Source organism: Copadichromis virginalis, linkage group LG23 (genome assembly GCF_057382275.1).
Source record: "Copadichromis virginalis isolate Kocher_CV1m ecotype Utaka linkage group LG23, C_Virginalis_male_GT1.1, whole genome shotgun sequence".
Lineage (NCBI taxonomy): Eukaryota > Metazoa > Chordata > Actinopteri > Cichliformes > Cichlidae > Copadichromis > Copadichromis virginalis.
Genome location: NC_140639.1, coordinates 28,932,163 through 28,959,840, shown reverse-complemented (window position 1 = coordinate 28,959,840; position 27,678 = coordinate 28,932,163). Strand labels below are relative to the sequence as shown.

General features: G+C 42.1%; 1 protein-coding gene across 1 annotated transcript in view; it reads left to right on the top strand.

Annotated features, from left to right (window-relative positions):
- Positions 1 to 1,081: 1,081 nt before the first annotated feature.
- The window catches only part of prox1a (prospero homeobox 1a), a 43,491-nt gene continuing 16,894 nt past the window's right edge, over positions 1,082 to 27,678 (top strand). The window contains exons 1-6 of the mRNA XM_085448349.1: positions 1,082 to 1,510; positions 4,456 to 4,877; positions 5,068 to 5,691; positions 6,049 to 7,275; positions 11,394 to 11,501; positions 23,660 to 23,854. Of these exons, the coding sequence (XP_085304475.1) occupies positions 4,527 to 4,877; positions 5,068 to 5,691; positions 6,049 to 7,275; positions 11,394 to 11,501; positions 23,660 to 23,854 (2,505 nt within the window). The 5' untranslated portion in view covers positions 1,082 to 1,510; positions 4,456 to 4,526. The remainder of the gene's footprint in view (positions 1,511 to 4,455; positions 4,878 to 5,067; positions 5,692 to 6,048; positions 7,276 to 11,393; positions 11,502 to 23,659; positions 23,855 to 27,678) is intronic.

The following is a 27,678-nucleotide window of genomic DNA, read 5'->3' as shown; positions in this document are numbered from 1 at the left end:
AATTCAGTTTTTATTTTAAGTCCTCCCCTGAGAAATGATGTAGACTTCCAAACAGTTTAATACGCACTGTATAAAATTAAAAGACTCATTTTGAGACTCTTAAAAAATCTCTGGTGTTTTTCATTAACCTCTTGTGATTCGGATTTACTCCTCTGATCTGTGGAAACGGTCAGTGAAGTTCCGTGAACCTCCACACTGTAGGAACGTGACGGCAGTAACAAACACACATCTCCAACAGATTTTTCTTTCTGCAAATAATTTACACAGCTCGTGGCTTTTTAAAGGCCCACGTGCGTGATTTAAGCGTAGAAATATTATGCGTTCGCCCCCCGTTATTCTGTTTTATTTACAACTCTGCCTGCTAGAGGACAGACACCGGCACAAACACAGAGACCTCCAGCTCTTAAGCCTCTGCTCTGCTGAAGTGCCCTTGAGCAACAGCGCGTCCCTCCCAGCTCCAGGTGTTCCCTGACCTCTGATCTCTGGATAAGAAGGGAGTTTTCCCATCAACCAGCAGTAGCGGGGTGTTTGTCTGAGTCTCGGTAACTTTCTTTACCCTGAGCGGTACAGAGGTCTCCGATTGCGCACGCGCAATTAAAGATGAACAAAAAGTAGTAAATGAATGTTTTGGTTTTTTTTAATGCAGACGATGAACGCAAAGAAACATTAAACGAATTAAAGCCAGTGTTTATTGAATCGTTAATGACACAGCTGAGAACATCCAGCACCAAACCAGCTGTCACTCAAACTCTTTTTTATTGAAAAGCAAATTATTTTTAAATCTTGCTATTAACCATATTTAATCAATAAAAGTCACGTGATGCCTTTTAGATTGAACTCAAAGTATACATTTATTCTAGAAAAACTAAAAAAAGGAACTTTTGGAGAAAGACTGGTGAACTGACTTTCAGTTTACCCGCCGCGTGCTCCTCTCTCCTCTCCTCGCTCTGGGAGCGCGCTGTTAACCGCGGGGCTCCTTATAAATAAAATCCACCGTCCCCGGCTCCCCTTCCTTATTGGTCAGGTGGAGCCATTACCTCACTGTGTCGGCCGGTGACGCAGCGTCTTCACGTATCCTTCACGCGCGTCTCTTCTTGTTTCTTCACTGAGAGTCTTGCCGTCGGTCAGAGACGAGCCGAGGAGTGCAGGACGGAGCGGGTGCGCTCGATACTAAACACTTCCCATCCCGGGAGGAGAGCGGCGCTCTCTCTCCCCCCTCTCGCGCTCTCTCTCTCTCTCTCTCATTCTCCGCATCTCTCCTATCGCTCTCTATCGTGCGCACACTTCTCCGCGAGCGTCTCTCTGTTGTCTCCCTCTCTCTCCCGCACACACAGACACGCTCACGCCCGCGCGCGTGCACGCTCTTGCATACGTCTCCACTTTGCCGTAGTAAATTACGGCATTGATCTCAACGGCGAGCGCGGATCTGTCTCTCGTGTTCGCCTCCCGTTTCTTTTTTTTCTCCCCTTCTCGACGGAGCGACTTGGAGAAAGGCTCGAGAGAGAGAGAAGTAAGTACAAACTCTTATTCTCCGTGTTTGTGTCTGCTGCCTGTTAGGAACACGCGTGGCTGTGAATAACCCGAGTGCAACTTCACTCGCACTGCCTCCAGTTCATGGACATCTTTTGCCTCACAGCTTCGATCCAGATGGCTCAGTTTAATCTCGGGACTGTTTTACAATCTGCTTCTGCTGAAAAACAAAACACAAAAACAGGCCGACTGTGAGGAAGGACTTAAAAAAATGATACATGAAAGTTTGTTTGAAATTTGAACTCAGACTCTTGGTTTTATTTGGTTTTGTCAGCGCGTGTGCGCGCACACATTCCCTTCTTTCGCGTTTTATGGCAGGTTGATGGATAATTTTTATTTTTGAAGGGGTAAAAATCCAGTTTCTTGTTATCAGTTTTGCAATTAAAGCCAAACGCGGGCGGGTTTCTCTCTTCTCTCTTTGCTCTTTATCCAGTTTATCCACTTTAAACTAAGAAAATAAACGGCGGGGTGAGTGGAAAAGTCCGTGTCGTGTCATGATCGTGGGCTAATGGTTGTTTGGAATATGACTAAGATCTCTGTGTAAGTGTCGTCCACAGTCTGTTTCCCCCTCGGACTGTGCACGGCTTCGCTTTCCGCTCAGAGCGCACACAGCGAGCTGCAGCAACAAGCTGTGATCGCCTTCACTTTTTAAGTTTTCCCCGTTTTTAACTCAATCGAGACAAAACGAACTAAAAGAAGGAACAAAACAAGTGTAATATTTAATTGTTTGTAAGTATTTATGATTTGGAACTATTACATTTAAATTATGAAGGCAAATGTATTTAAACGGCAGTTTAAAGTTAAAAAGTCACCTAGCGCTTTGTATTCCTTTGTGAATTGAAATCTAACATTTACACGTATTAATCACTAACTTCCCATTTCAGTTCTCAAATACAGAGCCACATATTCCTGCCCTTTAATTTCAGATTAAAACAAAAGTTTCAGTTTTGATCCAAAAAAGCCACACACACTCTCACATCTCCTTTTTCTCCACCTCACCTTCAACAGAAGCTCATAAAAAAAAAGAAAGAAAAGTTCATCCAACTTCTATTAAAATTCATCTGTGAGTAGATGAACCTTTGGAGCTGCTGTGTATTTCTGAGGTGTCCCTGTCTTCTGTTTGTTTAGTGTTTTATTAAAGCGGTCAGACCCGGGCACTCTCAACTTGAACTAAGACGCCAGTTTCAAAATAGGTTGTCGAGCTCTTTGGACCTCACTAATGTAAACTGTTTGTGTCCCTGTGTGTGTGTGTGCATGTGTGTGAGACAGACCACTGCACAGAGTAATGCTGAAGAACCAATAATGCAAACACAGACCAATGTGTGTATGCATGCGTGCTCAGTATATGTGTGTGTGTATCTGGGTCAGTCCCTGGCTCTGTGCTGAGGGGACGTGTTTTTCCTGAACACCTAACAGCAGCAGAACTGGCATAAGTCATATTCAAACTAACCATTCTCATTTGGTAATGGCACCAGCAGGAACACGCCGGGGTCTGCTTTGATCGGCTGCTGTTGACTGATGCAAAAGCATCTTGTTTCTCCGAGCGTATGCGTGTGTGTGTGTGTTTAGTCTTTTTAAATCCTTTCTCCAGCAGTGTTTGAGTGTATTTTGCAGATCGGCCTGAAATCGTACCCGTTTCTGGCCGATGTACGAACTGCAGAACTGTTGTTGTAAAGCTGGACACTCTTAATTTGTGAATCATTTCCCTAGTCTAGAAACTGAAATCCTTTGCAAAACAGATGCAAACACGTAACATGGGAAACACTGTCTGTGTTCACCAGTGGAGGTACAAGTGCAAACAATTTGCGCCTGCTTGAAAACAGACAAGCTGAAATTTTTTAATTGTTTTTTTTTCCTTCACAGTTTGAAAACTTTGTGGTTTGCACTCTTGTGCATCTCATTTTGTGTGATTCAGCTATGAGGCGACTTCTGTAGGAATGAAAAGCAACCTATTGCACAGGTAGTGAAAGCTCTGGGTGTTTCCAATGCTTCAGCAGAGAAACTTAACCTTTCACGGTCACTGTGCGTGCCCCTCTTTGTGTTTGCCATATAGCAGATAAGCCCCACTCACACATGGCAGTACGAGAAACCCACTTTTAATTATTCAGCTCATACAGCATGTGTTAATAACTTTTTTTTGTGGGGGGGGGGAATAAAATAATTTCACAAACAACTAAATTCACTGCAAAATACAACATAAAAATCAAAAAGAAGCAGAAAAAAAATCAGGAAGATCATAAAGTGAGGGGAAAAAAACAGGTTTATTTTCCTTCACAGTGGAGTAGAATGCCCTCTGTCAATACGAGAGAGCTTGTCAATTCTTCACAGCTTCTCACAAGATGCAGAAATCAAGGTTAGCCCCCAGGAGACGAGGAGGAAATGGGAAATAATTTTGGTTATTACAGGCAGGTGTTCCTTCTCTGCGGGAATATCTCCTTGAACTATTTTAAAGAGTGGGTTGTTTCTAGCTGTGGTTCCCTTGGCTTTTGGTCAAGAAATGAACCGTGTCCTGTTTTTGTATTTCTCCAACTGTTAGATCAATAAAAGAAAGAGCTTCTCCTCTTTTTCTTTAAATTCCTTTAATTATTGTGTACTCTGATGCTTCATAAAGACGACAGAGATAGGTTTTTCTTGTTTTTTTAACAGCAGATTCCTTTTTTATTACCTGTCGTCATCCAGTGTCTCTAAAATGTGTTAAATTTACATTGTTAGTGTAATTTTCTAATTCAAAATGAAAGTTTATTTGGAGAGAAGGCCACTGATTTTTTGTCTTTAAATATAATTACCAATTTCAGCGAGTGGACTTCTTTCAGATCCTTCCTGTCTGTAAAACCGGAGCCACGTAAGACAGATCAGAGGTGGAAATGAGAAGTTTCATTAACTGCCAGTAAAAGGTGTTTCCTCCTGTTTGTTGTTGTTGATCAGGTAACTCCTCTGATCCTGTGTGCGTGTGTCTGTGAGGACCCCTGGTCATGTCTGCTTAGCTGCCCTGCGTGATGCCTGATCATGACAGCACCACCCTCCTAACAAGACAGACCAAGCGCCGACGTGTTGACATCGGGGTGAAAAGGACTGTGGGTAGCGCGATATTCGCCCGCGCCAGAGACACCCTGATCGACAGAATGAACCAATCCCACGGCCCCGATCAGGACGACGACTGCTCGCTGGTCGGTCACAACCACGGGGCAACCAACGGTGACGGCGAGAAGTCGAACGTTCTGAGAAAGCTGCTGAAGAGAGCGAACTCATACGAGGATGCCATAATGCCTTTCCCTGGGGCTACGATCATCTCTCAGCTCTTGAAAAACAACATGGGGAAGAACGGAGGCAGTGACTCGGGTTTTCAGGTACAGAGAAACACACGGAAACAGGAAGTAGTTAGAAAATGAATAAATGTCACTATTTAGACACTGTTTCATTGAATCTTTCTCTTCTTTTACCCTTCCAATCAACCAAGAATGTAGTCTTAAGTCCTCCTTCATGGATCTGTTAAATTATTCATTGTTATTAAGTCAGTGCTGCTGTCCTTCATCACAGGGGAGTGGTGCTCTGTCCAGTGGAGGCTCAGAGATCCAGGCCGAGGACGCCTGCAGCAACTCCTCCCGTGATCGGGACAGCCCGTCTGACTGCCTCTCTCCTGGGCCTCCTCTGCCCCCTCCATCTTCCTCCTCCTCCTTCGGGCGGCCACCCCCTCCTACAACCCTCAACTCCCACGCTCCCTCTCAGCCCCTCTCCCTTTCCTCCTTCGAATTGGACCGGCTGTCCGACGAGCACCTTCGTGCCAAGCGCGCCCGTGTGGAAAACATCATCCGTGGCATGAGCCACTCTCCGCTGGTCCGACCCAATGCCGGCGACCACAACCAAGAGAGCAACCGCGAAAATGAGAACAGCAGCAACAACAGCAACAGCAGTAACGACAACAGAGGCGATGGCAACGGCCACAGCACCAGCAGTCACAGCCGGAGCGACTGCCCCTCTTCTCTGCTGAGCTCGCCTGGCTCGCGGGGTGGCATGGTTGGAGTCGGCGAGGTCTACAGGGAGAATAAGAGAAAGCAGCGCCTGCCACAGCAGCAGCACAGCTTCACCCAGCTGGTGTGTTCCAGGCAGGAGCAGAGGCAGGAAGAAAGAAGGCAGCTCAAGCTACAGCTGGAAGACATGCAGGTTGGTAGTTGAGTAGTTACTAAAATATAACAAATACATTGTCGGTCCCTTCCTCTGTAGTTTTTATGATTTAAAACTAGGATGTTCACCAGAGTTTGAGGGTCTAGGCACTGAGAAACATGAAGCTTTAACCTTACAGTCTAATAAAGGGCCATTGTCTTTTAAGCATAACAAAGAATCAAACTTTTAATATATTAATGTCGGCTCCTTTGCTCTTTACGACGAGAAAAATAAAATAGGTGATGCAGAAAAACATTGGGTTACTTATTAGCTGATTAGGTACAAAACAGCAACAAGAAAATATTTTATGTCATGAGTTGAAGAGGTTCTTCTTTACATTCTCTTTCCTGTGCTCAGAAACAGCTGCGTCAGCTTCAGGAGAAGTTCTACCAGATCTACGACTCGGAGACTGAGGAGGAGGAAGACAATGGCGAGAACGGTGAGCCTGACCGAGGCGGAGAAAGAGAGGAGGACGGCAACTTGTCAGAGGATAGCATCCGCTCTGACGGCCTGGAGGAGCGGCACAGAGAGAGGGGCCGACGTGGCCACGATGACCTCTCTGAGCTGGACCCGGGTCTGTTCCTGGACCGGGCACGGGCCCTCCTCCGAGAACAGGCCTTGATAGATGGAGAAATGGAGGAGGATGTGGACAGCAGGGAGGAAGAGGAGAGGAACGGGGAGAGGGTAATGAAGAGGAGGGGGGCGGTGGGGGCAGGAGGAGGAGGGGGGAGGCAGTTAGCCGAGACTCTGAAGCAGGAGCTGAACTGTGCCATGTCGCAGGTTGTCGACACCGTTGTCAAAGGCTTCTCCTCGCCCAAACAGGCCATTAATCACCATCATGGCTGCCACAGCACCACGCCGGCCGCGCCTTCCTCTTCCTCCAACTCGTCCTCCTCGTGCCCCCCACCTTTTGGCCCCATGCCCTCCCTCACCCCTGACTCTCGATTTGGTGGCGGCGCTTTGGCCCTCAGTCTGAACGGCGATGGCAGTCCCACTCCTAACTACCACTCTTCCAACCAGAGGCTGCACTGCTTTGGGGACGTGATTGTCCCGAGCCCGCTGGATTCGTTCGGCGGGTTGAGCAGCAGACTAAGTGGTGTGCCAATGCCCAACGACCAAACAGAAGCACTGCCTCTGGTGGTGCGAAAGAGCGGTGGAGGAGGAGGAGGAGAGAACGCCGAACCCTCTCTTCCCCCTCCCCCTCCTCCTCACCATCCCTCTCTCCACCCCACTCCCCTCACAGCTTCGCTCGGGTTTAGCCCTCCATCCTTCCGCCACCCGTTCCCTCTTCCCCTCATGGGCTACCCCTTTCAGAGCCCCCTGGGGTCACATGGGGGTGGAGCCGGGTACCCTCCGGGGCCCAAGGACCACCACCGGTCCTCTCCCGATTCGATGGACATAACTCGGGAAACCAGCCTCAGAACCAAAATGGCGTCCCTGGCGGGAGGCCATCTTGGTCACCATCACCACAGGCAGAGCTCCCCAAACCAACATGGCCCAGAGGGTCTGTCGCTATCCCTCATCAAGTCTGAGTGTGGGGACCTGCAAGACATGTCTGACATCTCGCCCTACTCTGGCAGCACTGTATCCTTTTTCCTGAAAGGTTTAGCACTTGTGAGTCTGTGTGAGTGCCTGTGTTGCCTTACATCTGCAAACGCTTTAGCGCTAGAATCAAAAACATTGTGTTCATCCAAATTCTGCACCGGCATGAACTGTAGGCTGGTTTTGTGCATTAAAATTAGCAACAATCTGCCTACTTGAAACTTTTAATAGCAACACTTAGGCTTTAGAGTGTGTGGCTGATGGACGGTATAGTCCCACACTGCAGTGCACAAAGGAAATGAGGGGCTTCGTCAGTAGAAAAACAAAGATAGGATGAGAACAACAATGAGATTATTTTTTTGTTTTTCACATTTGATCTTATTTCTCTTTCCCACATGAGTCACATCTTCAGTCAACACTGTCAAACACGGAGACATGTTAGAAGCAGCAGCAGCAGGACGAGGCGGCAACAGTCACATAAATTCTTTAATATCAATTAATCTGCATTAATTGGTTCCTCGTCTGAGCCTCTTGTTTCCTAGCTGAGTGGGGAAGATGAAACGGACGCGCCCGGTCTTGCAAGAGGGGGAAGATTAAACAGGTCGCACGCTGCTCTCTCAAAGCCCTTTTAAGTCCATGCAGCAGGTTTTGGTGTTTAAAGGTGCTGAGAAAGGCTTGTGAGCTCCCTCTTCAACACACACACACACACACACACACACACACACACACACACACACACACACACACACACTGTTACCACTGTCTGAGACACTATTGTGCTGTTAGGTTCGCTTTCATCACAAAGACTTTGTACATAAACGCTCAAAGCAAATCATATTTCACTTTGTCTGTGTGTGTGTGTGTGTGTGTGTGTGTGTGTGTGTGTGTGTGTGTGTGTGTGTGTGTGTGTGCAGGGTAGGTAAGACTTCGTACATAGGAGCTCAAAGCTAATCATATTTCAAAGAGCAGGAGAGGGGAACAGGCAAATGCTTGGCCTTACTGACAGACACTTTCTAAATGTGTGTTCTTCAACCTTGTGGGCACACATAAGGAGAAGTGTAATATCTCAAATGTACACTTTAGTTTCCTTTTTATGATTGTTAGCAGGTTGTTCTGGGACACTCCTACTCACTTTCATTTGTTGGCCTTCGGTCTCGGTGGCTCGACAGCTGTGTGTTTTGCTTCATACAAACACACATGCACAAACACATCATCTTTCATGGCGTGTGCATGGGGACAGGTGTTTGCAGGTAGCTGTTTATCTTCTTGTTGCTAACCTTTCATATGGAGAGGGCTTCTCCCAGCCGCTGTGCACACAAACACACACAGTGACTCACGCATGCATGCATGCGTGCAAACATGGGGGCGTGCGTGAAAAACACACGTTTGAACAACAAAGTGAAAAGAAAAATAAGACTTTGAACCTGATAAAATGGGAACTCCTTGCAGCTGTGGTGGGGATTTGATCACAGCGTCGTCTTCAAAGCCAATTTAGATGTTGCTTTAATTAGAAAAAAAAACAAAAAGAGAAAAATATTTGACACGTCTCTTGATCCTGCTGAGCCGTTTCATTCCAAAATGCTCTCCCATTCATTTGGCCGAGAAAAAAGAAAAATCTTTGAAAGTGGACATTAGTATTTCAAACATACTGAGCACCACCCTTCAAACCCTCCTCTCTCCTTTCTTTCTTTAAACTATTCACTTTTATAAGAAATTCATCGTTTTGAATTTGACAAAGCAGAGAGAGCATTCACCTTGGGCTCAGGCTCACAAACTGTTGCTTTAAATAACACAGGAAAGAGAAATAAGACCGCGAGGACACGTATGTCTGTTTGTCAAACATACACATAATACGACAACAGTTCATAAAACAGATCTCATAAAACAGTCTGTCATGAATTTCAGTACGCAAATATAAAATAATAAAATCAGGCCATGAGAAGAATTTTGGATATTTGAGGATTAAACTCAAACAGTTGAGCTGCATTCAGTGAAAAAATGTATGTGTGCATGTAAGCGTCCAATTCTGATAGCTGATTATCCTTACACTTGCAAATTACACACCCATCCGCCAGCCTACTTAAATTATTTGTCATTACATACAATTAACAAATAATTACATACAACATTTACTGTGCAAATTTGCTGAAGCAAACAGGAATGAGCACCAGATGTGCCACCAGGCTAACACTTTGATTTTCCTCGGGTATAAATCTAAAGCATACTCGTGTCATGTATCCATCCTGATTGATTTGGAGTGGTGTTGCCCAGTTTTGGAGAAAGTGTCCACCTTTTCTTGAACATAATTGCACTCAACCAACGATGTCTGCAAGTCATGACCTGGTTAGCTAGAAAAAAAATCCACAAATCCTGCTGTGAACGGTCACATTTCTCAAATTTGCCTTTTTTCATGTTGTTTTCTGTGTCTAGTATAAAGCAGAGTAGAGACGACATGGTGAATGCAATCTTGGTAGCTGTAAGGTCTTAAGAAAGACTTGCCTTTGCACTGATAATAGCTAACCTTAAAGACTCGCATGCACACTCAGGTCTGTGTGTCTTTAAGCCTTTGTGCGCAGCTGAGCAGATGTCCTCCATTCATTTATGAATTTATTCCCTCCTCAATCTTTTCTCCTCCCAATCCCCCCATTCACACACCATAACACACATACACCTGGTAACAAGGTCAAGTTACACCTGATATGGTAAGCCCCCACGTAAACCATCTCTGTCCCTAAGCAGAAGTGGCAGGTACACACGCACGTGCACGTATAGAAAAGGAGGAGGAAGAGAAGTGAAAGAATAAAAGAAAAAATGTGTTTATTCAGTGACTCACTTTAGCTACTATTACATGCACACAAACACACATGCACATCACTTGGCATTTATTCATTATTATATTGCTTCACACTGTTTACTCTGAGTCATGTTGGGTGTGTTTAAATGTGTATGCGTGTCCACAAAAAATAAGACAAAAAAAAAAACAGTTGATCTAAATGCACACAAACAGTGACATGTTGGCATGAATGTTAACTAAGTGATGGTGTTGTTGTCCGCTGACCGGACGTATCTGCTGCTAAATGAATGATGGATGACAGCGAGGCTCACCTCTAGCTTCTGATATGGAGAGGCCTTTTTAATCGTGTTGTTGGGTCATGTTAATTAGTAGCACGAAGTCAGGACAGCTTTTTAGGTCGAGACAGACGACGGTGTGCCTTTCTTTTATTTTTTATTTTTTATTGGCCGTTGAAGGTTGATGGGTAGATACAACAACAAATTGCAAAAAGCTGACAAAGTTAAATCTCTTGTCCCAAAGCTGCTCTTTTTCTTTTCTTTTTTTCCACGTTTTTTTTTTTTTTTTTTTTACACTTTCCACTCCTGATTGCTGATGCTAGTCTCTCCCTCTTTCCAGCCATATAGGGCCCCTGGGGTTGTCTTTATGTGTGTATGTGTGTGTGTTTCTCTGTGTGCTAATTGACCTTGCAGGGGGTTCCATTGATTGCCTCATCTTCTCTGATAGATTATAGGGCTGTTAATGTGGTGGGGAAATGGCAGCGTGGTGGGGCACAGCTGTTGTCACGCACACACACGCATGCAAACACACACACGTGTGCATACACACCCACTCGGACACACGGATACTCTTGGCGCCCCTACAACCGGGGCCTGCACAATTATTATTTTCGTTGTTGAGACAGTGGGATGGGCAGAGTCTGCGAGATGCTGGGATTTGATCAAAAGCCAGCAGGTGCTTGTGTTTGATTTTTGCTCCACACCCGTCGCAGAAGTGGCTTTGACTTATCAGAGTTTCTGCATTTAAAACTAGTCACTCCTTCCTCACAGTGTGGTAGTGAGCTTTTCTCACAAATGCTTTTGAAAAAAGAAAATCATCCCCCTCTCATTGGTCGCTCTACAGTTATAGAGTTTGTGTTAGAAAAAGGAATACATACACACTGAAAGGTTTTCAGACTTCAGGTGGGTTGGATGTTACATTCACATGTAACGAGTGTGGTCTCACTGCTGTCGTGGCAATTCCTTAGCCAAGCTTAGACAAGCATAATGTGGATTGTGTCAGAGGAAATGTCCCTCCACTGTGTTCCTCAAAAGCTTTGGTCCCCAAAAAACAAACTGTTTAATGGTTCCTTGACCCTGTTAATGCTCAGATTCAAGAGGGCCTGTCTCCGAACCACCTGAAGAAGGCCAAGCTGATGTTCTTCTACACCCGCTATCCCTCATCCAACATGCTCAAAATGTACTTCTCTGACGTCAAGGTAAGACCTCTTTCCTCACTTTTCTTTTCCTTCTGTTTTCTTTAATGAACCTCCTGCAGCTGCTCTCTACAAATCATATTTTTCTCTTTTATGTCAGTCACATTCAAGTCCCCTGCTCAGTTTGTTGTATCATTTAACTTTAGTGATTACAACACTTTTTCCCCACTGGATCCACAGTATGTACTTCTCTTGGGAATCTAGGATAATTATTTTAGTGAGGGCTGAAACTCCAAACTAAAGACAGATTATAGTTTGTATTATCAAACTGATCTGTGTGCATAAGACTTTGTCTAAGTTGTTCAAACTATGCAAAATAAAAGTTGGGCTATGCGCTTTAATATGTTTCTGAATTCTCAAGGTGAAATCCTCAAGGCACACACATGTAATTGTCAGGAGAAGAGACAGACAAAGGCAGAAAAAAGTGAGTGGCTTTAAATAAGAAGAGCTATGAGTACTGCAGTCGCTCTCACGTCAAATATGGACGTTAATGTTGGGAATGTAACGGCATCCTTAGAGTCCGGGCTCCAAAAACACACTGGTGTATTTTTCTGACTTGTGTGCATTTTTCTGTCTGATTATATTCAGCTATATTGCACCATTAAACTGTGTGTGTGTGTTTGTGCGGTGAGACCCTGGAGCGCAGATGGGTGCTCCAGTCTGTCACGTCTTTGTAGCATAATTAGAGTTTCTGGCCTTAATCGGCCAGGGGTAGGAAGGAGGGGTGCTAACGCCCACTTTCCCTCTCTTGACACACACACAAACTGTAAGAGGGCCCCCCCCGTAATACTCATTTTATCTCCCTGCCACCCACAACCCATGCATATACACTAACGCTTTCACTCTCACTCTCAGTAACGCAAAATGAGAAGCTGAACTTTTCTTTAAACACGGACACGGAAACAAGCACTGCGTGTGCGCTCTTTTGATATTTGATGGGATATGAACGGAAGTAATAGAGTAAAAATGATCAAGTACATAAAGTCAAGAAAAAGAGAAAAAAGTAGAAGACAACGTGTGTGTGTGTGTGTGTGTGTGTGTGTTGGACGGCTTTGAGAAAATGACAGAGGGGAGGGGAGAGCAAAATGAAATGGATGACAGAATAAGAGAACAACAGCTTTAAAACAAAGACGCCGATTGTTTCGTGTTTACAGGCTGCTACGTGTTTTGCAAAGGAGCATACGGCTCCTCGACAGATTCAGGACGCTGTATTCAAATGAGCATAAACGCAGACACACACACCAGCTGGCCTTTGGCTCATATCTGCGGTGACCACTTCCTTGTGGCAGTGCCACATCCTCATTGGCTGCCATGGCAACAGGGGTCGCCGGGACACCAGGTTGCTAGGCAAACACAAGGTTGCTAAGTCTACCTGCTCCCAGTGTGTGAGACTGTGATTTGTCATTAGCCGATGTACCTTTACTGTCGAAATAAAAGCAAAGAAAGGAACATTTTATCAACGTGCTTTAAAGGTTTATCATCTCTCCAAGAGAATCTGTCACTGATGAGCCTGAACATGTTCTCAGAACTTACAAACATTACAATATTGCTGATTTGGCATAAGCTTCCAACAATTTCTTCTTTGCAGATTTTGATTCTTTTAATTTCCAAGTACATTGCAGGAAATAAATAACGGGGCAATGTAAACAGTTGCCTCTTCTGTGAGAGCCAACAGATCTCTCTGAACTTTCACAATAAAAGTGTAGGTTCCACCACAGAGATGGTGGAAGACATACAAATAAATACAATTTAGCTGCCTGTAATATAAATGGTGACCAATCTAATCTTATAATCATATATACTAAACTAGGGGTGTCAAACATGTGGCCCGGGGGCCAGAATCAGCCCAGCAAATGCTCTAATCTGGCCCATTAGACGGCTTTTGGATCATCTTAAGATTCCTGTGAAGGTTTCTCTGAATTAATATAAATTATGTCTGTGCAGAGAGCTACCAGAACTTTACCTGTTTTTTCAAGTTCTCTGATTTATTTAATTTACTGCAGCAACATTTCTTTATCGTGTAGAAAAACTGATGAAAAACTGATGAAAAAAATCATACTTCTTTTTCTTAAATTAAATGGGATTCAATGTGTAGTTAAACATCTTTACACTGACAGAAAGAGGAGTTTCAGTATATGTCCCACGATGTAAAAATGAGTTTGGCATGGCTGTACTAAACAGGATCTTCTTCCTGTGAAAACTCTACATTCAAATGCATCATCCTAATAGGAGCCGGTGACTTGACAGGGGGTGTATTATAAATCACGTTCAGCGAGGTGCCTTCAGGTTTAACTCGGGGTTTAAAGTGTCATAGGAAGGGTTTGCATTTTTAAGGTGGTACACTGTCATCTTTACTTGTGCTGAACACCTGTACTGCTTGAGGACAGCTAACAAATCGACACATATGAAAGTGCAGTGCACTGATGGTGCATTTCTAATAATGGGATCACTATTTGGAGAAGAACTGTGGGTGGATTGTGAGAGGCTCAAACAATGTGCATCTACAGCTTTGGGTGGTATAGATTCTTAGTTAAGTAAACTGCTTTTTTTGCAAGCTTATTTAAGTGCTTGATGATCTCAGAAGATTTGCAAGTAAGCCGACCTTCCTATGTAAATTATGTTTTTACAGTGCCGTTTACCTACACCAGGGTAAAAGTGGAGTTAATGTCCTACAACACATAAGAATACACAGATGTAAATACAGTCAAATCTACTTCTGCACTAATAATGGTTCATACCTTATGCTTCAACACGTCTTTGTACTTTTCCAGCTCTGGCTGCAGCAATTATGTTGCTTTTAGCTGGTTTAGTATTTCTAAATTCCTCTGATTTGTTGTTCTTTTTATCAGAAAAGTGCAGCTCAATCCGGACAATATTTGCAGTTAATCATCTAGCGGCAACAAATACACTGATTGATTCGGGAAATTTGGCTTTTACTTGCAGATCTGAAAATCCTCATCATAACAAGGCTTAGCCTGATTGCAGTTTTTAGGTTTAATGAAGCCAGATGAAGCAGAGATATCACGGGTATTTTCAGCTTGCTTCATAGTACAGGTGCCTGGGTGAGTTAGCTAGTGCCACACCCAGAGACACACAAACGAACAAGAAGAGACAGTTTAAAACAGCTACGTGCTGACATCGATATTATTCTATAATCAGCTTAACTCATATTTTCAATTATCTGAGTAATATCCTCAATATTTATGTGGCCAGTAAAATCTGGCTTTGGGGTTTAATTTGGAAAATGAATAAATTAGAACTAATGAGTTAATGCATAGCTTTGGTTCACGAGTTTGTCTTTTTGAGATTGATATTGGCTTTTAAATTGAATCTACTCTGCAATCTGTGGGTTTATCTTCAAAAAGATATCCAATTAATCTCTTCAGTCTCAACAAACATGGATTTAGATTAGGAGACGTTTGCGTGCAGATACAGTATTTGAGTCTCGAACTGTAAGTCCAGTCAGAACCGCAAACAGTGGGAGTTAATGCAGTGTAAAGATACAAGTTTGTTGGCTGTCAAGGGACAGACTGTCACGGCCGCCGAGGCGAGCCGTGTGGAGTTGGAAGAAGGACCCAAGATGCAGGCAGTGGATGAAACGCTGGTGAGGTTTATTAACAAAGGTGTAGTGGCAAACAAGCAGTGGGGCATGACAAATAACTGAAGACACCTAAACTGGGAGAACTAAAAATAACAGACCTGGGAGCATACGACAAAGGGGATGAGAAGCAGAGAGACGCAGACGAGGAACAGGCCACTGTGGAACACAGGGTAACGCAGACTGACACGACGTAACGCAGACAAACCAGCAACAGGCAGGAGAACACGCAGGGCTTAAATACACACACCAGTAATCAGGGGATGAGAGACAGGAGGGCAACACAGCTGGGAGAAATCAGAGCTGACGGGACAGGGGAAACGTAAACTGAACACACTCACATCAGACAGAGACCTTCACAATAAAACAGGAAACTCAGACACGGGGAACCAAACAAGACACAGATCTAAACAGACAGCTTCACAAACAGATGGGGTGACACCATAGACAGACAGAGACACAGACTCAAAGGCAGACCGAATATAACACATAGAACTCAAACCATAATAATAATCATCATCATCACAATAAACCAGAAAATGATAACTAAAAGCGCTGGGTCACCGACCCAGGACCATGACACAGACAGTATGGTGTGTCATTGTCACATCACAACAGAGCCCTGCTGGAAGAGCTTAACATTAGACTTTTGAGAAGACTCCATACCTTATTTCCTGACATCCCTCGTGCAATGTGGAACAAAGTCAACAACAGACAAATCTGCTGCTTAGAGAGGTAGTTACTGAATGAAAATGCATTGGATGGCTTTTACAGCCAGACTGATATATCAGCAGAACAATATTTTGGCTGATATCATTAGTCAGCCGATATATATATATATTGTGTCAGCTTTCATATTGGTCAATAAATGAAAATTGAAAAGGCAAAGAAGAAACAGGAGACACTATTGTATCACAGACTTCCAATCAGGCAACTTGTTGTGACAAAAAAGCAGGATTAAATCGCACCATCACATTATCTTAGTAGGCACTTATAAATAACAGCAGACAACAAATTTTAGTGTAATCTGGGTTTTTTGTGTTTCTAAAAGAAGAAAAAATATCAACTGATATATCAGGTTTTTAAACGACAAAATATCGGTATTAGTATCGATCTTAAAGCTCCTATTATGGTTGGCTCCAATGAAAGTCTAAAGGATGCAATATTTTTATGACAAAAGAAATTCTCATTGTATGAAATCCAGTTTAGAGCGAAATCATCAATCTTGCATGACGAATACGGTTATTTTCAGAAAGGCAACACAAAAACTTGTAAAATGGTGCAGATTTTTCAGGACCTGTGTGTGTGTGTGTGTGTGTGTGCTCTGTCAAAGAATTTGATATAACTTGCTTTCGTTCCCAGACGGCACTTGTTAGTGAGATCAATTTAAGGGATTTGATGACAGTAAAAAGTACACATCTACAGAGTTAGCCTTTAAGAAATTATGGTTTCCTATTCTTCATATTTTATGCAAATAATAGTTTAGTCAAATTTTGTTTTAATTGAGTCGTAATCCCACTTAATCCAGCATATTTCTGAGTGGGAGACATTACATTGCTTAATCAAAATGAATCATGGTTAATCCTATTTGTGATGAGTGAAGCTGTTCTTTTCAAGCCTTTGCTAGTGTGTGTGTGCGTGGAAGACTGAGTGAGTGAGCACACCCTGTTGCTGTCTGTCTGTGTGTGTGTCCTGTTTCATTGTCCCACTGCATTCATTATCCTCATCATTACCATGTCTCTGAAATCCGGGTCAGTGTCTCTTTTTCCTTTTTTTTTCTCACCCTCTCTTTTACTCCTAGCGCCCCCCGATCCTTCCCAGGGAACAATAAGTAGCATGTGTTAGAAGGATCAGGCAGATTCACTGTAAGGGAATTAGGGCCCTGAATGGCTTTCCCTAATTGGACTTGAATGGACTTTGTCTATGGGAAACTGGTTCTTAAAGATGAGCCTCTTACACACAATTGTCTCCTCTCTCGGTGTGGGAAGTGGGTTGAGCTGACAACTGTTTTAGCCACAGATGAGCAAGCATGCACATACACATGCACGCCCGGGACATTAATTGCATTGTGCAAAACTCTTGCCTTCTGACCAGACAATCACACATATAAGCACAAGACGCTGAGGTCGCTGCCGTCTCGTCTTCAGAGAGTCAGCAAGAATAATTAAGACCTCGTTAGGAGTGGAGGAGGATTAATTAGACGCTGGCTGGCTCGGGGAGCTCCGTCTAACTCGCGCACTCTCACTTGCAAGTTGCCTGCCAGCTGAGGGTTTTTAACACTCTCGCTCGCTAATATGCATGTGCACACACACATTTATCAGCGAGAGCCCTGAAGACTCTTGCCTTGAGAGGCTGAAATGATATCTGGATGCCGCCATCTCAGCAGGAATCAATTAGTGTCCAGCCCGCCTCTCACCCGTCTTGTCAATTAGTTTCACGATGAGCAATACGGCCAATTTTGCCTTGTCAGGATATGAAGAGGGAAAAAGCTTTTTTTACTGATGCTGTTTAAACTGAACATCAGAAATGAACAATTTTATGAGCTTACTTAAATCTTTCCTAAGACCGTTTAGTTACATTGAGCTGATGTTAATTCAAAACTGTGTAACAGGAAGCTGATTAACTATGCTTTTCATGATCTAATCTGTCTTTAAGCAAAGAATTTGCCACAACAAAGATTAACCAATCAAAACTGGATACAAGTGATTAAAAATTCTAAGCGGCTTGTTGCTAAAGCAAGGATTCTGCACACTATTCCTTAAGCAGCTGCAGTCCCTACACTGTGTGCTGTATGGTAAAGCAGAAATGACCTACAACATAAATTGAACAGAAAGTTCCTACAACAGCTATTCCTCCAGGAATCACGAGACACCTTCAGTGCTACGACTCGCAGATTTCTGTTGATTGTGCACATTCACGCCGTCCTCGGCAGAACTTGCCGAGCTATGGTGAATCTGGTTGAAGCGGGGGCGGGGGGGCAGATTCTTAAAGGATGTGTGTGTTTGCCCTTCGAATGTGGCCCGGGGGCGGGGGGTGGGGTGTCATGGACCATCAAGGGAACAAGAGTCGGGCCACCCTGACACTTTCTCTGACACTCTCTCTTTCCCCTTTTTCACTGCAAACAGAAAACGGCATTCCTCCACCTCAGCGCTTTTTCTCCTCCCCCCCTTCTGTTTTTTGTGGTTTGTGCTGATTGTGATGAGCTTTATGACATAGTGGGTGGATAAGAGGGCAGGTGGTGACATGACTACATCTGACTACATGTGAAGTCGCTTCTACGCTTCTGATTTCAGGCTGTACCTACCCAAGTTACATTTTGTAGCCACCAGCATATTTATAAACTCTACCTGAGGTGGTTTTATACATTAAAACAGAAATGTAAAAAATTAAGAATAAACCGTTTTATCAGTGTTGCATAGTTTGCCAACCAGAGGTCCAAGCAGAGTCGGGTCAGACATAAATGAATATACCATGACTTGTTGTGATCAATTATTTTTATATAGCACCATCATGTTACCTCAGTATGAACTCATAAATAACAAATCTGTTTATGTTTCATGTTTCTGAAAGAAAAGAATATCCTACATTGGCTTTATTTTCCAATGAAAATCTAAAGGATGCATTATTCTTAAGTCCAGTTGTGGAAGCAAAACTAATGCACATAAACAAACAAAAGGTTTGTAGTGAAAATAATATGAAAATGATCATATCTATTTTCAATTACTTTGGGTAATCAGGCTTTTTGAAGCACCTCCCACATTTGATTAGTCCGATGGGAACTTGTGGTGTACTGTTCCCACACCAGCTCAACAGAGCTGGGATCCGGTGACTGTGCCGACTTCTCTTTTTATATGCAAAATACCCCCGACTGCCTCTTCTTTAACCTCCTGAGACCAGACCTCTTCTTTGGGATGCATTTTTAATTTCTTATAGCTATCTATGATTAGTTGGAGTTAGGGCTGGGCCATATTATACCGTTCACGGTAATACCGGTATAATTTTAGGCAACGATAGGAAAATGAAATATCGCGATAGAATGGGAGTAAAACGCGCATGCGCAGTGCCTTTGTTTTCATACGCACATGGCCGATTGTTGAGTGAAACAGATGAACCAGAATTGGTTTGTAAAAATGGTGCAACTTCAGTGATGTGGAACTGGTTTGGTGTTTGTCCGTCAGATACACAACAAAGCACATTTTTTTGCAGAACATGCAAGCGGCCGTTGTTATTGTCATATTTGTCAGACTAAGATGCTCTTAAATCTGGGAGTAATCTGGGTCCTAAACTCTGAAATCTTCAGGTCAAACAACACTGCAGCATCACTTAGAGTTAAAAACTGTCTAAATTCTTTCATCTTTAATAAAACGATCAGCATTGCTGCTTTACCAGGTGTAACTATAAAGTTTAACTTCCAGGCATCCATGAAAACAAAAGTTATTACATTTAACGGAGTTAGAAGTTAGCAGGAAGCTAGCGGAAGTTAGCTCGCTAGTTTCGCTAGTTACCTAAGCATGATATAGCATGTTCTGACGGAGAGATTTCTGAAAAAAATCAAACGTACAGCTCTGCTATCACTTCCAACATAAATGAAGACAGGAAACTAAACAGCAGTGACGTTTGTAGGGTTACTGAAGTTGGGCTAGCTGGTATATAATGATGTGCTACGTGATCGCTAGCGACACAGCTATGTTAGCATAACATAAACAGTGAAGCTGGAGGACGAACACTAACACTTTTCCACTTATAAAAGTTAACGTGAAGGTTCTTCATGGTTAGAGACAAATGCAATCGCATGGCAGGATGCTGTAAACGGACCAAACTTCAGTCAGGAGAACAACTGAGATAATCCATCCACAATACGAGGTTAGTCATTAATATACTGCAACAACATGGGAATAGAGCAGCTGCCAGAGAATTCAACATTAATGAATCAATGGCACAGAAGTGGAGGAAGCAAGAAGAATGAGTTTAATAAAGTTTGATTTATCTGACTGCTTTGTTTCGCTTAATGTGCCTTATAATCCCGTGCACCTTATGGTGCGAAAAATACGTACTGCACACTGCAGTTTAATGTTGCAAAGCACCTCTTTTTAACTTCAGTGGATATTATACATGGTTATGCTCAGGATATGTCAGCCCATTTCTACTGGAAATGCCTTTTGGTTAAACTTTCAGCAAGGAATTTGCATTTGCACTGTTACATTTTTATAAAGCTTTAATGTACATAAAAACCAGCTTCTTGTTTAAGTGAAAATAAATGGAAGGTTGTCTTTTTGTGCTAGTAATGTTGTGGAGTTGTATTTTGTCTCGCATCAATTATATCGTCGGTTATATCGTTATCGCAAATTTTCAAATATATATCGTGATAAATATTTTTGGCCATATCGCCCTGCTCTAGTTGGAGTCATTAAGTATAAAAATACTAAGCATCATCTTAAATATGGGTTTGTTTATATTAATTCATTATAGACAGCATAACATGATAAAGTCACGACTGTTAAGGATTAAACACTTTATTAAGCAGAGTGGAGGATAAGGTTTGGAAAACCCAAAATGTAATTTTGATGACGCAAAGTTTAAGGGGGAAATTTCACCAGAATCAAGTGTTGGCTGTTGATGCTGAAGTTGCTGATTTTTGAGTACCAGTTAACAGAGCTGTTTCTCATACTAGACTCTCTGATGTACTCAGTTATACACTGATTAGAAACAGTTTGTGCCATTTTATTTTATTATACTGTCGTATAAAAAATTCACTATTTTAATCATTTCTCACATTTCTTAGAAGAAAACTACTTTTGTTGACCTTTGTGAGACTGTAATTGAAGTCTGATGTTCTCCTTTAGTCATCAAAGCTGTTCCAACATGGCTGGAAAATGGCTTTTATAATAATCAATTAGCCTTTTAACACGCTATGCTTACATTACGTAGCCCAGTGTGGCACTGGAGCACGGTGTGATGGCTGCATGAAAATGACATATGAAGCCCATTAAAAGTCTTAACCACTGTCAATGCCCTGATTATTTTTTATTGTTAATATTATTAAAACCAAAACTTTGATTACACAAAAAAAAGAAGGCGATTTCTAAGTGACCCCAAACTTTTGAGTGAATCGTGTAATTATATTTGAGACTTTGTAAAATGCTGGCAATTTGAATTCAAATTGGGACTTAAATGATTATTTAATTGATGCCTATCACCTTTTACTTCAGTGATCAGACAGTGAAGAAGCAAAATTTAGGTTTTCGAAAATTTTGCTGGATTTAAAATTCTTACATCAGCATCCTCAGATAAACTGTGATACATCTTCCAACTTCTTAGGTGGATCATATCTGGAAGCCTGTATGGTACAGATACACAAACAGTTGCATAATTAACCTTTATTTATTCGTGAAAATAATAACTAAAATATGTTAATTATTAATGTGGGTGTCCTTGTTATCCTACTTTGAGTTTGTGGCAGGATGGTTATGTTTTGTTTTTTTTTACAAATGACATCTTCTTGTATGTGTTAATTGCTGAGTTATCAGATTCCCTTCATGCTACTCTTTTGTGGGTCACCAACACACTCACACACACACTCTTCCCTCCTGTCACTATGCTCTTTAAAACCAACTCCCTTTCCTTCTCCTGCACACACACACAGCACCACGCTCTATTATGCTCCATTATGTCACCCCCTCTAACCGTTCCTGAAAAAATATCTCTTTCCCTCGGCCGTCCTCCGCTGCGCTCCCTCTCCGTGCATTCCTATTTTTTTCTCCACGCTGCCTCGCACCATTCGGCTCGCTCTCCCCCGTCTGTCTTTCTTTCCCTCTATCTCTCTCGCTCATCCCTCGCTCCTGTGAGACAATGTCTTGTAACAATACTGAGCTTAATCTCTGTGTCAAAGCCGTTTTTCCCCTCCACTGAGCACACACACACAAACACACCACATACACTTTCACTGAGCTGTCGCTGTGCTTTTTAAAAAACATTAATGTGTGGGGGGTTTTATTTCTTTTTCCAGAGAACGATGAAAACTCAGACATATTTTATATGTAATGCTGCCTTAAAAACCTCCAAATGATTCTCTTAAAACTTACAGAAATCTCTTAAAATATGTTCAGCCCTTCAAGTTTGTTGTGCATTTTCACACACAGTGCTTGCTGTACGCACTGATACTTTCCCTTTTCCTTCCTTTATTCCTGCTCTATATCCTGTGATACAAATACACAAGAAGTTTATCTATTTAAAGGTGGAAAATTATCAAAAAAGAATCATTTATTGGTGCAGGAAAATGATGATTTGCCAATTATGTGAAATTGTAGCTGTTTGTTTCCAAACTCAAATTAGTATTTGATATCACTACAACTAGCTTGATGTTAATTTAGTAAAAGCTCAATTATTTAATAACATTTTGGTAAAAACAACTTCGCTAAACTAAAAAACTGGATCGGAACAGACGTTTTCCGCAGTGGTCGTAAGGCTGATGAGGATGAGGGTTTAACGACTTGTTAATGTCAGTTTGGCTCTGTGTGAAAGCCCGAACTGGCATAACAATAAGTTAATATTTGGGATATTCTTGTGTGATTGCTGCAGTTTAAAGAGATGTTTTTTCTCCAGCGAGGAGCCTAAAGGTGTTCGTTGTACTAGTGGCTAATGAGGAGGACAAATACAGACGTGTGGAGAGGGGGTGGTTGATTGGGGCAATAGTTCCTGTTTTTCTCTAACTTCCAGTGTACGTATACACACCAAAAAATTCAAATAAAAAACAACACTGTCTACATTCCTTCTTATTATTTAGTCCCGGCACAGTGTTGACATACAATTAGAGCTATATTTGCATAGACTTGCATGGAAAATGTAGGCTGCAGAACAAAAAGCAAATTCATCTGAACATGTAGTGCCACAATGTAATGTGAGCATTCATACGGAGGCCCAGTTCAAGGCAAATTTGATGATAGAGCATCAGGCAAATAAGTTCCAAAGAAAACATCAGCTGTGCTATGATACGTCTACATCAACAAACAGGAAGCAGCAATAAGCAGTCCGTCTTCTGCCTCTTTTTCGAAGATTTGTTACCTTACAACCAAAAGTCATCAAAAATTTCTGCACAATGGATCATGTTAATTGGTATGATTCAACAAAAAATACTTTAACACAACCTGATGCTGCTAAAAAGAGAACACAAACATAAATAACAAACTCCCTGAGGTTCCTTCCTGTTAAATGGCAGTTTATCCTTCCCACTGTCGCCAAATGCTTGCTCATAGTGGGTTGAGTGATTGTTGGAGCTTTCTCTGTATTATTGTAGGGTCTTTAATTTACAATATAAAGCACCTCGAGGTGACTGTCGTTGTGATTATGTAAATAAAACTAAATTGAATTAGTTTTAATTAGTTTTAATTCAATTTAGTTGAATTAAAACACACAACATTAGAGGACATGTTGTGATTTTGCTATTAAGACCAACAGTTCTATTGCACACATGCGGAAAATCCCAGCTCTACGGGAACATGTGCATGCGGTGGAAATGTAATGTTAAAGCTCTTTTTTTTATATTTATGATGCTCTTCTCGTACAGTTCAATCGATGCATCACCTCCCAGCTGATCAAGTGGTTCAGCAACTTCAGGGAGTTCTACTACATCCAGATGGAGAAGTTTGCTCGGCAGGCCATCAACGAGGGTGTGACTGCTGCCGAGGAGCTGACTGTGGGGCGAGATGCCGAACTCTTCAGGGCACTCAACATGCACTACAACAAGGCCAACGACTTTGAGGTAAGCTGGGCTGTCCTTTTTAGGGGACGCCAGGTGTATTAATTTGTATAACAGGAAGTAGACGTTCCACTCAACGACAGAAAATATGGAGAGAAAATGGCAAATAGGGAGGGAAACTCAAAGTAAGCAACAGTGGGAAACTGTCACTCTACAGCACGTCTGTACTACTTGATATGTTGTTTATCTATGATGCTGCATTAGTATCAGAGTAACTAAAAAATAGTAATACCCTTAAAAAGACAAAAAGCAGAACTTGTGTATTTATTCACTGTATCATGGTGTGTGTGTGTGTGTGTGTGTGTGTGTGTGTGTGTGTGTGATATTTGTTTCATTTAATCAGCTCAATGATTTGCTTTGGTCGGCTGTCACTGTTTACCATTGCTTTAGGTACACCTGCACTAGTGTGTAGCTCACATATTGAAAGTTGAAGCAATAAGATATATCGCTGCTTCAATATTGTGCTCCACCTTTAATGGTAAGCCCTCTTAAACTTATGTTTTATCTTTAGTGGTGTTCTCTTGCAAAGTTTGGTGGTTTAACTTCTCTCTTAAACCCATACAAAATCTTCCAAAAACATGACATTTTTTGGAAAAGGTCTTTTTTTTGTTTGTTTGTTTGTTTTTTAATAAAAAATATCTGTTTGCCAAACTTTGGAATGCAATGTCAGGTTGCCTTCAGTTTAATTAAAGTACCATTTTTCTCCAAACATTTCAGAAATCAAAAGCCTCCTCGATCTAGTAAGACTGAAAAGTTTCCCATACTTTCTACCCGTTTCTCTCGTTACCGGATTAAAACTGAATTCAGCGTAGCTCAAACACACTCACTCACACAAATGTCCTCCACCAAGTCAGCTGTTCAGAGTGCAACAGTCACCTCACAATTCTGCTGAGGTGTGGATGTTGCTGTGTGTGTGCTCGATGAGGCGAGAGAGGACGCCGCTCGAGGCACGGGTGTCCTTGTCAAAGCGATTTGCAGAAGTCACATTCCCTCTCTCACTTTTCCTCTTCCAGTATTGGTCTAAGGGGACCTGAGGGCCCTTAAACTATCCAATGTAACATCAGCAGCATTTAGATGTCCATTAGCTTACACCTTATCGCTGACACACACGCACACTTCGCTTTTTCTTTTTTTGCTTAAGGATACAAATGCCAAAGCTTAAATGGATAAAGAGACTCGCAGACACGACACACCCTCATATTCATGCTGCAAAGGGTTTGTGATATTGAAGTAGGCTATTTGGAGAAATGAATAGCAAATGCTTTGCATAGTTTGCATAACAAGAGTCAGGTAGCATTTCACAGGTGTGTATGAAAAGAGCATGTACAGGAAGCGGACACACGCATGCAAATAATGAGTATGTGTGATTATTCATAGAGATAGGAGGGTCAGGTTTAAAGTTCAAACTGGGTCCAGAAGACCTTTAAACCAGGGCTCAGTTGCACTTTTTTGGCCAAGAAGACAATCATATTTGACTTTCTAGAGGAAGTAAAAGTCACAACAAGGTTTCTGTAGGTGAACCTGTGGTAGGATCATTACTAGCTGTTTTTTTTTTAAATCATCAAAAGCTTTCAGTTAAGCTTTTGATGACAGAAAGTGTTTGATTTGAGTTTGTACCGTTCATGCATTCATTAGTTGCATCCATTTGACTGCACAGTGCAGTTTGAAAATCAGCCCACAAACTCTTTAAACCTGAAACTGAGCTATTAAAGCCATTAAACACGTTTTGTTAAGAATTAGCATGTGATGTTGTGCACTTGTAACCAAACACTGTTAAAAATGATCTTATTTGTTCTTAGCTGCATTTGATTAAACTTTAAAATAAGGGGACTACATTAAAGTACTGGAAAAACATCATTCAGTGGCTAGGTTTTCGCGTACAAGACAAACACAAAAACTAGAGCCTTATCGAGACCACAAACCTTACGTAAAAGATGGAGTCTTGAGTTGAGCGTGCTCAGTGGTATGTACTAGTTTATTGCCAATTAAATAACATATATATTATGTACCGCCAAAGCACAACAACAGCAACCTCAAGGATCTTTATATTGTAAGGTAAATACCCTATAATAATAAAGAGAAAACCCCTAAAATCAAGTAACCCCCTGTGAGGAAGCATTTGGTAAAAGGGGGAAGGAAAAATTCACTTTTAACAGGAACAACCAGACACAGGGAGGGCTGAGGGAAAGAGTCAGCTGATAAACTATATTTTACTGCATCTATTTTAGTTTAACTGGGACAAATATTACAAAATGAGTTTCATATTGTGTTCATTTTTCACTTTAAACTCACAATTGATAGACAAATAATAGAGAAATAAAACCCGGTTTAGGGTCATAGTGGGGCTGAAGTCTAGCTATTATAGTGAGGTGAGATTCACCCTGAACAGTTCCCCAGCCTGTTGCAGGAATAACACATTCACACTAATGGCCAATTTAGAAGTGCCAGTTAAACCGACCCATGCACGTCTTTGTACTGTGGAGAAAATGCAAAATTCCACACAAAAAGACCCCAGCTGGCCGTTAGATTCAAACTCACGACCTTTTTTGCTGTGCCAACTGACTCCAATATACAGCGGGTTTGAGAGGTCAAATGAACTGCACCTTAAGAAAACACCAGCAAATAGAAAAATGCTGCAAAAGCCCACAAAATACTAAAGAATGTGAATAAAACACAACAGAAGTGTTTCTGGGGATACAATAATGGGACGGACAAGCCGCGGAAGTGACAAGAAGTAAAGAATGCAAAGGATTGAACTTGGTATTGACACAGTATAAATCAGTGTTGTTAGGGAGAAAATGATGCATTGAGTATTTTAATCTTATGGTTCATATGAAATAAAGCTGTTTGCTCTTTGCTATTAGCCGTTTGCTGTTAGCTTGTTGTTTCTGCCATGTTATTGTGTCCCCAAAAACACTTGTTTTCTTATTTTTGTATTTTCTTAGCATTTGCTGCGGGGGTTTTTTCTATTTCCGATGTATTTTATTCATCTTTTGTTTATTTTTTATCTGTTCCCATTATGTTTTTTGTGCTTTTCAGTGCATTTGCCCTCTCAGGGCCACCGTACCTATGTGATCTGCCTAATTTTTTGCATCGGAGTAGCTGCCCTCTGCTGGCCATGGGAAAGAATGCCGATTATGACAGGTTTTTGCAGTTGAAGGCAAGGGGTGTGATTTTTTTTGTATCCGAAGCTTCATTTTACATTTGTTGTCCAGCTGTTTTGGTCACATGCAGCTACACAGTGCGAAGAGCGAGATACTTAAAACATACGCCAGATGGGTCCAGCACCTTGGTCTGGTGATTCAGCTTGTTTGGTAATTAGATGATAGATTGTTCTTCAGACCTGGAGGCCACATCCAGCTTTTATATAAAGTCAATAACTTATTATTAGCCTAGTTGGTCTTAACAGATGTCTGATTAAGAAGACTTGTGGTGAACAGTAAATATAGTAAATCAGTATAAATACAGATTGTGTTAGAAGTTATGAAGGTTGATAGTTATACTATAAAGCTATAATGCTTGTAAGGACATTAGAAAAAGGTCGAGTGTTCTCCAAGCAATGAAGTGTTTGTAACTGTGCATATACATTTTCTTCCCCTACTTTGTCCCCTTTCGTGCCTGCCTCTTCCTCCTCCTCCTCTCCTCACCTCCCTCCTTCTTTTCCGCCCTGAGGGAACATTACTGGCTAGGGACCCTCTCGCTCTCTCTGTCTCCTTCTCTTTTCCCCTCTCTCTCTCCCCCTCTGTCAAACTCAGAGGCGTGAAACTGGAACCACGGCCGATTCAGCAAGTCTCCCGACATGTACACACACACACACACACACACAC